We start from the raw sequence: 12525 nt of genomic DNA, 5'->3' as shown, positions 1-12525 counted from the left end.
TCACTCCCAGGAGATTTTCTTCTTGCTTACAAACAATTCCCTCACTTGCTGTAATTCCTCTTTCAGCCTGGAGGGGGCAGTGGTCTTCTCCAGTTTCTCCTCAATCTGTGGAGAGCACAAGTCAAAAGTGATTTAGCAAACAGGGGCCTTTAGTGGAACTACCTGACAAAATAAATGCTAAGCTTTGCATGAAGGTATACTGATAGGAGGTGGCTGCACATGTTTATGTATAAAATAATATACACAAGATTTGATCTTTATATTTCGTAAGTACATTTAGCATTATTTTTCGATTTTTTTTTGAGAATACCTGGTCAAAGTAGCGATGAATGAATTTGTAGATTTCACTGAGGGCCTCCGACTCATTGAACTCATTTACATGTTTCTAAAATGCAAGAGGGTGAGAGAAAATGCCAAGGGTAAAGCAAACACATTCACCAGATTACTGATTGTTTCTAGTAAGAGCAGTCTAGTCTAATTGTTCAGGCTCTTTAGGTGTTTTCCAGGGGAAAGTAGATGAAGTAAAACCAAAGGGTTAAAAAAAGACACCTTTGACTCCTCCTGCAGGAAGTCTTTAAACTCGCGGCTGCTGAGTGCTGGCTGTTCCTGCACCTTCTTGTAGTAGGCCTTCACTTCCTGCTTGTACCGAGGGATGTCTTTGGCATAAAGCAGTTTATTTGTGGGGGCGTGCTGTAGGTCAAATACACACACACACACACACACACACACACAAGAACAAACTTAAGAGACAGCTTGTGTCATATCCTGAGCTGTAATCTAGAACACTCTTGAGTATCTTTGTAAACATTGTAACATTGTAATAAAACAGTTTTTATATTTCACATCATGTTTGGTACATTGATACTGCGGTGTAATTCATGTTTTGCATTGTCATTAGTGTTTCATTCTACACAGTTCTATTGTGATGAGTGTAATCTGTGAGAGTTGTGTGATCATGCTGGTGTTGTTACCATCCCCAGCTGTGTGTGTGTGTATATGTGTGTATGTTTCGTGTTACCATCCCCAGCTGTGTGTGTGTATGTGTGTGTGTATATGTATGTATGCTTGTGTGACTGCGTCGTTACCATCCCCAGCTGCTGCTCCGTGAGTGAGAAGGAGTCCATGAAGGCCTGGGCGATGACGGACAGGCAGCCATCCAGGAGAGGCGTCTTTTCCAGGTCAAACACAAACTGGGGGTTCTTCAGAATGTTCACCCAGAAACGCAGAGGCAGGCTGGGAAGGCGGAGGACCCGGGAAGAGAGGTAAACGAGGGGGGTTAGAACGAGGGAAAGGAGGGAGAAACACACATATAGCCTGGACTGGGAGATGGTGCTTTGCCAAGAGAAGAGACTCAGGAAGAACCAGCCAATGTGTGACTGTCATCCATATGTGCCCAGATATTCGCTATTCAGGCATGCTGTCAATCAATTTCAGTCATTGCAGATTTCGTTTCCCAACTGCTTCCCAACATGTGAGTTCGTGGATGGATTTCTCAAAGATGGCATCATTAAAGTCCACTAAAAACTACTATGCATACAAAGCTCCAAAGATTAAATGTTGACAATTTTTGTGGAAGATAAATGCCAGCAAAGATGACTAATTTCATGTTGTAGTTGGTTAGACTTACTAATTATTACCAGGATTCACTGTATTAACCCAAGTCAGTGACTATGCTCTTTGGTGACTGAGCGTTCTATCTTGGGTTACTTTAGAATGTGGTAATAATAACGGTAAAATGTTGGTATAATCAATAGTTTATTGATCAAATGGCATTTACAAATCTCGACATTTGGGATTTTCTTTCTGTACAGAGATGACCTATGCACCCAAGTATTAATACCTCCCACACACAACAACGTCAGTACTTGATTTCTAAAATGATGTTCTCATGCAACCCATAGAATGCACAGATGAAGTACACGAATCTTCAGGATTTGTAGTAATTGTTATAATTTGTGTTTCTTAGTGAAGGCAGAAGTATGCTAGCGGGCCTCTGCTAAGCCTGCTTAGGGGATTACTCGCCTGCAAACTCAAACACTACCTGTTGGTTTTCCAAATGTGCAACACTTCAGGGTCGCTGATATTCTTGTTTTCTCCTTGGGAGTCCAGGAAGTCAAAGAAGTACTTGACTGCGTGCGGCGGCCTGTTGTTGGATGTGCCCCAGATGGTTTTGAAGAGATTCTCTACATATGAATGCACAGCCACCTGTTTGAATGGTGAATGAATGAATGAATCGATCAATGAACTACTTGAATAAATGAATCAATGGATGCCTGCATGAATGTATAAAAGAATGAGAACAGCAAAGAAGTTTAAATTAATGAGTGATCACCTTGGTAGAAAGCAGCTTGGTCAAATAAACCTCTTTAACCTTGAGCTTTTTTCTCTCTGAATTTTTGTTGTCCGCTAGCTCAGGGTCAATCTGTAGGGAGAAGACAGCGACTCTTTATCAACACAGGTTCTTCAGTCCACTGCAGTCCAGCTGGGTGATAACTCACGAGGCGCCCACAACACTCAAAATGCCTCTCACAGAAACACACACCACAGGCCAGTTTACACATAAGTTCCAATTCAAGAACAAATATGACAGATCATTTAAAGACACAGACAAACATACACTTGAAGGAACTCACCAGGTGAAAGTACTTGGTTTGAAAATCAGGTTCCTCTGTAAAAGACACGCACACATGATTCAGTAAACAGCTTTTGTTTCTTGTAGCACTTACATATTTCTTGTTAAACATATACACAATCTCCACTTTATGTAAAATTTTCAGTATTTTTTCAATGTTTTTTTTTTCTATAAACAGACTGCTTCAATCGCATTCTTGTATATACAGTATGTGCATGTCTTTTATATGTGTAATTCAGCGTTGCCAAGCAATTTTGTGTACTGTCCAATGACATCAAAGGTTCTCTACTCAATTCTAGACCCCGGTAGTAAAAGTAAAAGTTCAAAGGTACTCTGTTACATCTTGTCACAGCTGTATTCATAAGCTCAATAAAAGGTCATGCGAGTCAGTGGGAAAGTAATTTTGTTTTTCGCCCTGGTACCTTACGTTAGATTAATGATCTTATGCGGGTTATTTAGGGAAACATGGTTTTATGCTGCTCTGCTCAGTGGACCTTTGTGCTGTTGGATTCTGGGGCTTGTCCTGTTATGCCCAGACGTTAGGTAATGCCAGCCCCAGCCAAACCCTGATCTAGTTCCTTACCAGTCAGATACTTTGTGGGATTGTTTAAAGCTCTATTTACGTAGCATTATTTAAAGCAACACTATGCAACTATGTTTTTGTGAGCAACTTCTCTTTTTATCATCTTCAAATACATTTTGATGGAATACAGGAGTCTGTGAAGGACAGAGAAACACACCTGTCGTTTCCACTAGCTGTCCAGTGTAAGGTTTTAGCATGCTTTTTAGGTAGGCTAGGTAGCTTGAGGTGCAGCAAGCTAGGTAGCTCGCTAGTTTTTAAAGTTTTGAGCGATTCCCAATACATCTCTTGGGCCTCCCTGCACTGACTGACTTCCATCTCTCCATCCCCGACTGAACTCTTCACTGGTACTCAGAAAGGGGATTCTCCAAAATCATCACTGGACTACATTTTTTACCAATCTCTCTCTCTGACTTATCAGGTGTGTGTGTTTGGAGCAGAGATGGATTTGCAGGGCAGGAGTGAACATCTATTTCTGAAGCAAGCAAGCTATGAGGTCTATAGCTATCAGGCAGAGGGAAAGGCCTGGGTCAATGAGACAGTCACACCTTCTGTCTCATCCATGGCAGGCAACCCCTCACCTGCCAAATATATCTGTGGAAACAGTGCTGAAGGCCTACAGGTGAGAGCAGATTGTGTAAGATGGATGATGATGCTATGTTTAATGTCCAAGAAGGGCACTCACCTTTGAAACTGAGCGTAGGGCTTTTTGGAACTTGAACTTTTCTTGTGATGACCTTGATAGTTGACCCATCAGGAATCTGTGGAGACCAGCAATCTTTGAGCACACAATGCAGCACCATTTAGTATGCAGTCTGTTGTCATGGTTACAGTCACTAATGCTAAGGAAGCTTACCTTACCATGAGCTCAGTGTATTGAGAAGACTTACAAGGACTTATACATTACAGCACAAACACACATACATATAAAGGCTATACACACACACACACACACACACACACACACACACACACAAACAAACAAACACTCACAGATATGAACTCTCTCTCCATCTCCCATACATGCACATGTGCCCGTGCAAAAACACATGCACACAAGTGCCCCTGAGGCAAACACATGTACCATGTTCACACACACACACACACACACACACACACACACACACACACACACACACACACACACACACACACACTCACATAAGGGTTTAATCTAATCGGTGAGTTATTTGACCTTGTGACACAGCTACACACTCTGCCAGCAGGTTTAAGAGCGTCCAACTCTCTGGCTAAAAGCACTGATTCAATCAAAGTGGGCCATGCCACACAAACACACACACACACACACACACACACACACACACACACACTCACACACACACACACACACACACACACACACACACACACACACACAAACACACACACACCACTCATAGTCAGTTGGACAACCACATGTACATATATGGCTATATGCACACAACTACAGCTCTCCAGCCATGTGACACACTCTGCCAAAAGTCTTTTGCCACAGACAGACACACACACATTTATTCTCTCTCTCTTTCACACAGAAACAAACACACAAATAAAAAATGCAGACACAAACACACACACACACACACACCCCACACAGGCACACACACAGCTTTATTTCTGGGCTGCTTTGCCTGTCACACTTCCTGTCTGCAAGTACCCTATAATGTTTGAGGGTGTTGAGCATGGTGACTTCCCCCATCATCTCCGAGCTGCTGTCCACTTCCTGTAGTGCAACATAGCATCCTGACTGCTCAAACTCTGCAGAAGAGGAACAGAGAGAGAGATAGAGCAAGAGGGAGAGAGAGGAAAAGAGAGAGGGACAGAGAGAGAGTGATTAAGTGAGAGAGAGCGAGAGAAGGTGTGAGAGAGCGAGAGAAAGAAAGAGTGTTTCTACAGGAGTTGAAGAAGTTTAAGTGTGTTTTTGAGGTTCGGATCAGGGCCGGATCTTGTGAAGATTATGGCCAAGCACACCTCTCCCCCCCACCCCCATACACCCAACCTCAGCTTTTCCCAACTCACTGACATCGAGAAGCGAACTGAACACAGGCACCAGTAGGGCCATGCCCACAGGCTTCTCATCTGAGATGTTTTTTTTTTTGCATTTATCTGTACTTTACGCCACAGACAGCCAATCTACCCTCCAGCACTGCCTCCAGGACGCCTCTGGGAGGGTTGAGAAAGGTGACATTCTGTTAAGGCTGTAATTGTTTCCCACTGGTGAACTACATTTCAATATAAGCCATTTTGACTCAAGTTATCAATAGCCATAATGAATCAAGTAATCAATAACCATTATGAATTAAGTAATCAATGCATTAATTCATGTTTGTTTATCATATCTTTATACTTGCTTGTTCTCAAGTAATGGCAGAGGGAGAGACAAGATGGGACTTTTTTGAGTCCACAGTACAGGATGTGCTGAGGGTTTAAATTTAAACTAGTACATGAAGTATCAAGACTAAGCTGTTCCTCTTTTGGAGAAAGAAGGTATTAATATCGTAACCAGATAAAATGTCATAGCAGCAGCAATAGGAAATAAATGTTATTTACTGGTAAGATAAATCCCCAAGAGCACTGGTTCTCATCTGACACAAAGATTAGGAAATGGTATAACAGGTCAGTGGTGCAGCTGAACATTCTAGATGCTCCCTGACCGATTGTTTGTCTACCCCTCTCTACTCACCGATGTCTATGTCATGGAGCTGCTGGGTGTAGCGGAAGCCGAACTTGCGGTGGAAGGTGAGCAGGATCTTCTCCTTCACTTGCTCCACCGTGTCACAGTCCAGAACGCAGACGTCCAGCGGCTCGCTCACCTCGCCCTCCGTTCCCACCGCAAACAGCACGGTCAGCTTCTACAAACACACACACACACACACACACCTTATAAGATCACCACTGCACACAGCACAGTCAGCTTCTACAAACACACACACACACCTTATAAGATCACCACTGCACACAGCACAGTCAGCTTCTACAAACACACACACACCTTATAAGATCACCACTGCACACAGCAGAGTTAGCTTCTACACACACACACACAGCACAGTTAGCTTCTACACACACACACACACACACACACACACACACACACACACACAGTACTTTAACATTGTAAAAGCCAACACACACACACACACACAGCAACCTAGACCATTACTACTGCTTCAGTGAAACACAAAGGGGTTATACTGGGATATACTGTGCATAATTGGGTCACATTGGCAGACAGCACGATTGCCACTTAAGAAAGGGGTCATTGGGTGACAATGTTGTTGGTACACCTGGAATCGTCCATTGTGTGATTTTAATCAGCAACTTATGTTTGTTTTAATCAGGAACTTGTTAATTATATTATTATTACACCCCCTAACCTGGTAATCAGAGAAATTCATATATCCTCCTCGCTTTGCCCCTTGCACTGACGGAGTCTCGTCACGTCTCTCTGCCCACTCAGAAGAGCAGGCCCTCGCCCCCTCACCTGCAGACGCAACAAACTCTTTGTTTTACGGCCACTACTGGCTAAGGTTTCATCAACATTCGATCCACCAGTGCAACCCTTTTCCCCAAGGACTGATAACTTCTATAACTGGGCATTTACAACTTCTCTAAGGCTAGCTAAACAAAAGGCTGTTTAACCTTTGCCATTGGAGATGTATTTTATTTTTCTCACTGAACCTGACCCTTGGGAGATCTTTTCATGATTATTTGGTAGTTGGCAAATTTATTCGGTGCCCACTCACAAGGTAAGATACCTAAATTATTCTGGTGCCGGTGTGAGGCTGGTACCCTTTTTACCGACACTGTGCTTGACATTTACTTACCTAATGAAAAACCCACAGTGTCAGACGACCAGACACCACAAACGGTTCTATAAACAGCTCCACAACAATACCCCTGCAGCAGAGTGACGCTTAAGTCTTAACTGAGTAGGAACTGATAAGCAAATGTGAGTGCGTGTATGTGTGTGCGCGTGTGCACATAAAGTATACAAGTATAGACACCAACTGCCAAAGACCTCTGCCAAAATGAAGAGGCTTTAACCTCAGTCCATCATCTGTCGTTATTTCCTTGCTCTGTGTGGGGTGTGAAAGGGAACTGAGCTTTGTAGTGAGTGCTGGACTGGATGTAGTTTTTTTTTCTCTCGTTTGCTTGCTTGGGCACAGTGCAACTGGTTACTCAACCCACACCGCTCTGCAGAGCCTAAGGTCTGCACTGTGAATTGAACAAGTGCAGTTCCAGAGGTAACATCACAGAGCGTGACACACATACACACACACACACACACACACACACACACACCCACACACACACACACACACACACACCACTTTCCTGTCACCCTCCACACAAGAGGCTTGTGGGCAGAGATTGAGGTAGATTCGATGGGGGATGGGGCCCTGTGGAAGGGCACAAATGCTTTTTCTGCACTGAAGATTAATTATCAAGTTTTGCAAAACATTTTAAAAAACAATGCTATTATCAACTTTCAAAGGCCCTTTTTTTCCAATTTGTGGAATGAATGCATTCTGCATGCAAAATCCACCATCTCCTTTTTGCCACCTACAGCCAAATGCTACAATGTCTACTCTGTGCTCAATGGAGATTCTGCAGAATTAACTGCACGTGGCACATGCCTAAGGTCTTAGCCAAAACCACCACCACAATAACGTGGGTTTCTTTAGTTACCTATTAGATAAATCTGCTACAGCCAATCAAATGTTCTGTTTTTCGACACAAACTATTTGTCAGTACCTACATTTACACTCATTGGACCAGCAGACTCAGTGACATTGACTTTGGGGATTTCAGAATCATTTAGGTATCACTGGCATTCTTTACACTAAAACATGGAGGATGGGGAGACTTTTGTAACACTTTAGAATTTAAACACTTTAGACCTTGAACTTCATAAATGGACAGATGATAGAATTTCTTCCTCGATCTGGGTAAGTTATGTAGTTTATTGCGCATAATAAATAAAGTCTAAGTCAACTAAGTTTGAATGCTGTTGTATCAGTCAAAGACAAAGTGTTCTGTATGCTCATGTGTTCCAGATTATATAATTATAATAATCAGCGCTGGATCAGGTTATATTATTCTAATAATCAGGGCTGGATAATCTGTCATTTGCTGGGCAAGGGTAAGTTATCCTCTATTACAGTTGCGAAATCATTCTTTTCGGAAATGGATCTTTAGATTTTAAGATTTTATTCTCCTATGTGTCTTTTTGCTCAAGCCATGTGACTCTATCCTGTTTATGTGCACCACCTGAATCTGAAAGGAAAGGAATCCATAAATGCAGCAGACAGCAGGCGGAGCGGAGCAGAGGGGGGTCTGTGGTGTGTTTGGGTTACCAGAGGGATGAAGACTTGGGTCTGTGACAGGAGATCGTTTTCACTGAGGGTGTAGAGGGCCTTCCCTGTGACCGAGTCCACCGGACCCTTACTGATCTGCTCCGTCAGCGCACACACCAGCAGGTACAGGGGCTGCCCCACACACTCCTGAGGGATGAGAAGGAAAGACACACACACACACAGACACACACACGCAGACATACATGCACACAGACACGTAGACACACACACACACACAAACATGTACACAGACACACACACACGCAGACAAACATGCACACAGACACATACACATACACAGACACACCTTAATGCAAACACAAAGATAAACAGAAAGGAAGAGGAAGAAATATCAGAAGACCTGCTAAAATAACTGACTTTGATGCCACTTCAGCCACTGTTTCCACCATGACTGTCTCTCTACCCTTGCATGGACTCTCCTGGCCCAAAGGTGTGAAATGCAAATGTTTGCAAGCTACCCAGGGAATTTATTCACCATGGCAACTAATGGCTCAAGGCATCTCAGGCTTGAAGCAGGGTGCAGTTATGGCATGAAGAACATATGAAGTTAGAATCTGACAAAAACTGCATCAGGAACATGATAATACTTGAAATTATTGTTCATAACAATAATCCTTCTGCTCGTTAAAAAAAGTCATTAATATGACCAGCCATTCTAAAGACTTCGTAGAGATACACCGCCGACAGTGTCATTTGCAGATACATTATGTAAGTTGGAACGAGACCAATATAAAGCCACAGTATTATCACACTATAGATCAGGAAAAACTGCCAACATGAAAAAAATAATATAAAAATAATAAAGTAGTAGTATAGTTGGAACCACACTCATATACATCATACAATACTTGCATGCTAAATCTGTGGTAAAGAGCTTCCATTTACATTTTATAGAAATAGAATGCCCTTCAACATGCAAGGTATGTCATATATTAACCATATTTTTCTTCTGTCACTGTATATGAAAGGGGCCTAAATTATGTGTGTTCACACACTTTCACTGTTTACTACATAAAAAATGGACAAGTATGAATTATATAGACTTTTCCCATATGGGTCTGGACTATATGCAAGTCTGAGTGGGAAAAGCATAAATCCAGGCTGACCCGGAGGAAGCCGTAGAGGCAGACGGACATCCAGTTGGTGAGCAGCTTCTCCACGATGGACTCTGTGCGGCGCAGCAGCAGTTTGGGCTGAGCGTTACTGGGCTGCTCCATCAGACACACCAGCAACTGCTCCATCACCTGCGTCAGGTAGGGCAGGTCATCGTGCAGGGCCAGGGTCAACAGAGACGCCACCACACACCTGGGAGGGGGACAGAGACACATGCGAAGAGATAAAAGAGAAGAAACAAGAGTAAGGAGAGACAGAGAGATGGAGAAAGAGAGGGAGAGAGAAAATGAGAAGTGAGGTAGGGGAGTTGGAAGAGAGAGAGAGGTAAAGGGTACAGAGACAGAGGAAGTGAAACAGCCGGGAGGGGGGAGAGAGAGAAATGACGAGACGTAAGAGGGAACAAGAGAGAGGGAGTCAGATGACCTTTAACCTCCCCAGTATGAGGAAGCTACTTTGAAAATAACTTCACACCAGAAGAAGTTGAACAACACCCAAGCTAGCCTAGGGAAAAATCTATTTTGCTTAACTACAGCTACTTAGAAAAAGTACTTTATCCTTCATATTGTGTAAAAAAAAAAAGAAGATAAAATTGACATTGTACAGCAGATCAGGTCAGGTTGAACGAATTGTTAATTTCTGATCTGAAAGAGGCATTCCATGAGTGGGGATACTCCGGCACAACCCCACTCTTCACCCCTAGTAATCACTCCATCACTCCACGTGTGATTTACTTCACCGCTACTAATCACTCCATCACGCCACGTGTGATATACAGTACTTCACCGCTACTAATCACTCCATCACTCCACGTGTGATATACTTCAACTGTTGAATAGTATCATGTCAGCATTCCCTTCATTCATAGTGAGAGAGCAGAATGGCAGGTGGACAGAGTCACATACAACCCGTTCCTCCACGCACTCGTTGTGAAGTGAAGTTGGAACAGAACCCCTTCTTAACAGTCTTATATAACACACCACAGGCTTCTCAGTGTGGAAGATTTTCAGTGAAAAGATCAGCATGGTGGTAACTTGTTCTATCTTAATCTTTAACAGTATCACTTCCTGCACACACTCACACTCACACACACACACACACACACACACACACGAGAAACAATGAACATGGCTCTAGTTTGGTTGCTGTGTTTTTTCAGTAGTATATATTTATTATATAAATATATTATATTTATTCCCCATTAGCTAAGAAGGTACTTAGGGCCTGATTTACTAATATGCGAGCGCTTCTTAATCTGCGTTCGCAAATTAACGCACGGTGTTTTTGCGCATTTTACTTGGTATTTATCAAGCCAGATCTGCGCTGGGCAAACTGTGCTTACTCCGCCCTTTAAAGAGCCTGATTTACTAAGATTGATTTGCGAACGCATCTTTGCCAGGCGCACATTAACGCACGGTGATTCCCCGCATTTTCCGTGATATTTATCAAGCCAGATACGCGCTGGGCAATCATTATTTAGCGCGCCGTTAAAAGACTGGAGAACTTGCCAGCAAGTTACTGCCACCATGGAGATTCGAGGAAGAAAAAACTAAGGTTCAGCGAATAGATAGCGAATAGATAGCGAGATAGATGTATTGGTTCACGTTCGCTCAATCACTGAACCTGATTCAATGGGTTATATTGTTGTTTTGCCCGCCATCATCTACAGCGAGATGTTTAAAAGAACACGATTATAAATAATATGCTATTGGTGGCATTAATGCATACACTGTCTATTATAACAATATATATGTGTACATGGCGAGATTAATACGTTCTACAAGGGACATGGGTTCACTACAATATATCCCCACTGAAACAAATACATTTACCAAGTAGACAGGCCTCTCCAAAATCACCGTTGCTCAATCATGGATAAATGACACTATTCCGAAAGATAAAACTGTCATGGACAGACCACTACCACGTAAGTAATGGTCATGTTGGCATCACATATGACCTGGACATTCATTGAATATGTGTGCTTTCTGTTTCGGTAAACGTGTTCGCGGATTGAAGTCGGGACTGTTTGCATGTGGGTGCGATCAATTTCTCCAATTACGTTCGGAAAGTTTAATTTCATATATATGAATATATGAATTATACGAGTTGAAACAAATATTTCTGTTCGCTGTCTCTGTCTATGTCTTTGCCTTGCTGCTGCCATATCAACGTTTTCAGACTCAGTGGAAATGCGCATGGTTAAGACGTGCTTTTATGAGGCGGAGAATTAGCGTGCAAATCAGAGATGTGCGCTCGCCGGGCAGTTTAGTAAATACCACGCAGTTCATCATTAGGCGCACTCCTCCCATTAAATAGCGCTACACGCCTACGTTACCACCCACGTTTCCGAACCATCCCACCTGTTTGCAGGTACACACCCTCAAAGCGTTAATATGCGCTGCGCCAGCTTAGTAAATACCGTTTTTCGTTACGACCGCTATTTTACGCCAGAAAATGGGCGCAATCCTGTTAGTAAATCAGGCCCTAAGTGACCTGTAAAAGAGATTCTCGCCTTAAACAAAATGGTCAATATTTTAAATAATCATATATAATTTAAATAATCATAAATCATTTAAATAAACATTTGAACGTGTCATGTACTGTACACCCCACCACTGAAAACAAGAAGCAAAATTGAAACAGGAATAAAGGCTCAAGTCTGATTTTAAAACAGGAAACTGACACATCACTTACGTCTGTAACTAGCTAACATTAACCCATACTAGTTCAAAACCTAGTAGTTTTATATTCAGCTTCAATATCCTACCAAGACCCTGCTTCAAGCTGAGTCTAAGGTTGTGAGGTTTTCAATCCTTTCC

General features: G+C 42.6%; 1 protein-coding gene across 1 annotated transcript in view; it reads right to left on the bottom strand.

Annotated features, from left to right (window-relative positions):
* plxnc1 (plexin C1) overlaps positions 1–12525 on the bottom strand; it is a gene marked incomplete at both ends in the record, with an annotated part of 25902 nt that continues 13377 nt past the window's right edge. The window contains 12 exons of the mRNA XM_080851722.1: positions 1–105; positions 311–385; positions 550–690; positions 1086–1233; positions 2042–2205; positions 2333–2422; positions 2634–2668; positions 3898–3973; positions 4870–4970; positions 5896–6064; positions 8573–8719; positions 9700–9898. Coding sequence (XP_080707848.1) covers positions 1–105; positions 311–385; positions 550–690; positions 1086–1233; positions 2042–2205; positions 2333–2422; positions 2634–2668; positions 3898–3973; positions 4870–4970; positions 5896–6064; positions 8573–8719; positions 9700–9898 — 1450 coding nt within the window. The remainder of the gene's footprint in view (positions 106–310; positions 386–549; positions 691–1085; positions 1234–2041; positions 2206–2332; positions 2423–2633; positions 2669–3897; positions 3974–4869; positions 4971–5895; positions 6065–8572; positions 8720–9699; positions 9899–12525) is intronic.

This window comes from Sprattus sprattus, assembly GCF_963457725.1.
Source record: "Sprattus sprattus genome assembly, chromosome: 14".
In the NCBI taxonomy this organism is placed as follows: domain Eukaryota; kingdom Metazoa; phylum Chordata; class Actinopteri; order Clupeiformes; family Clupeidae; genus Sprattus; species Sprattus sprattus.
The sequence above is the reverse complement of the archived record's forward strand: the minus strand, read 5'-3'. Positions and strand labels throughout refer to the sequence as shown.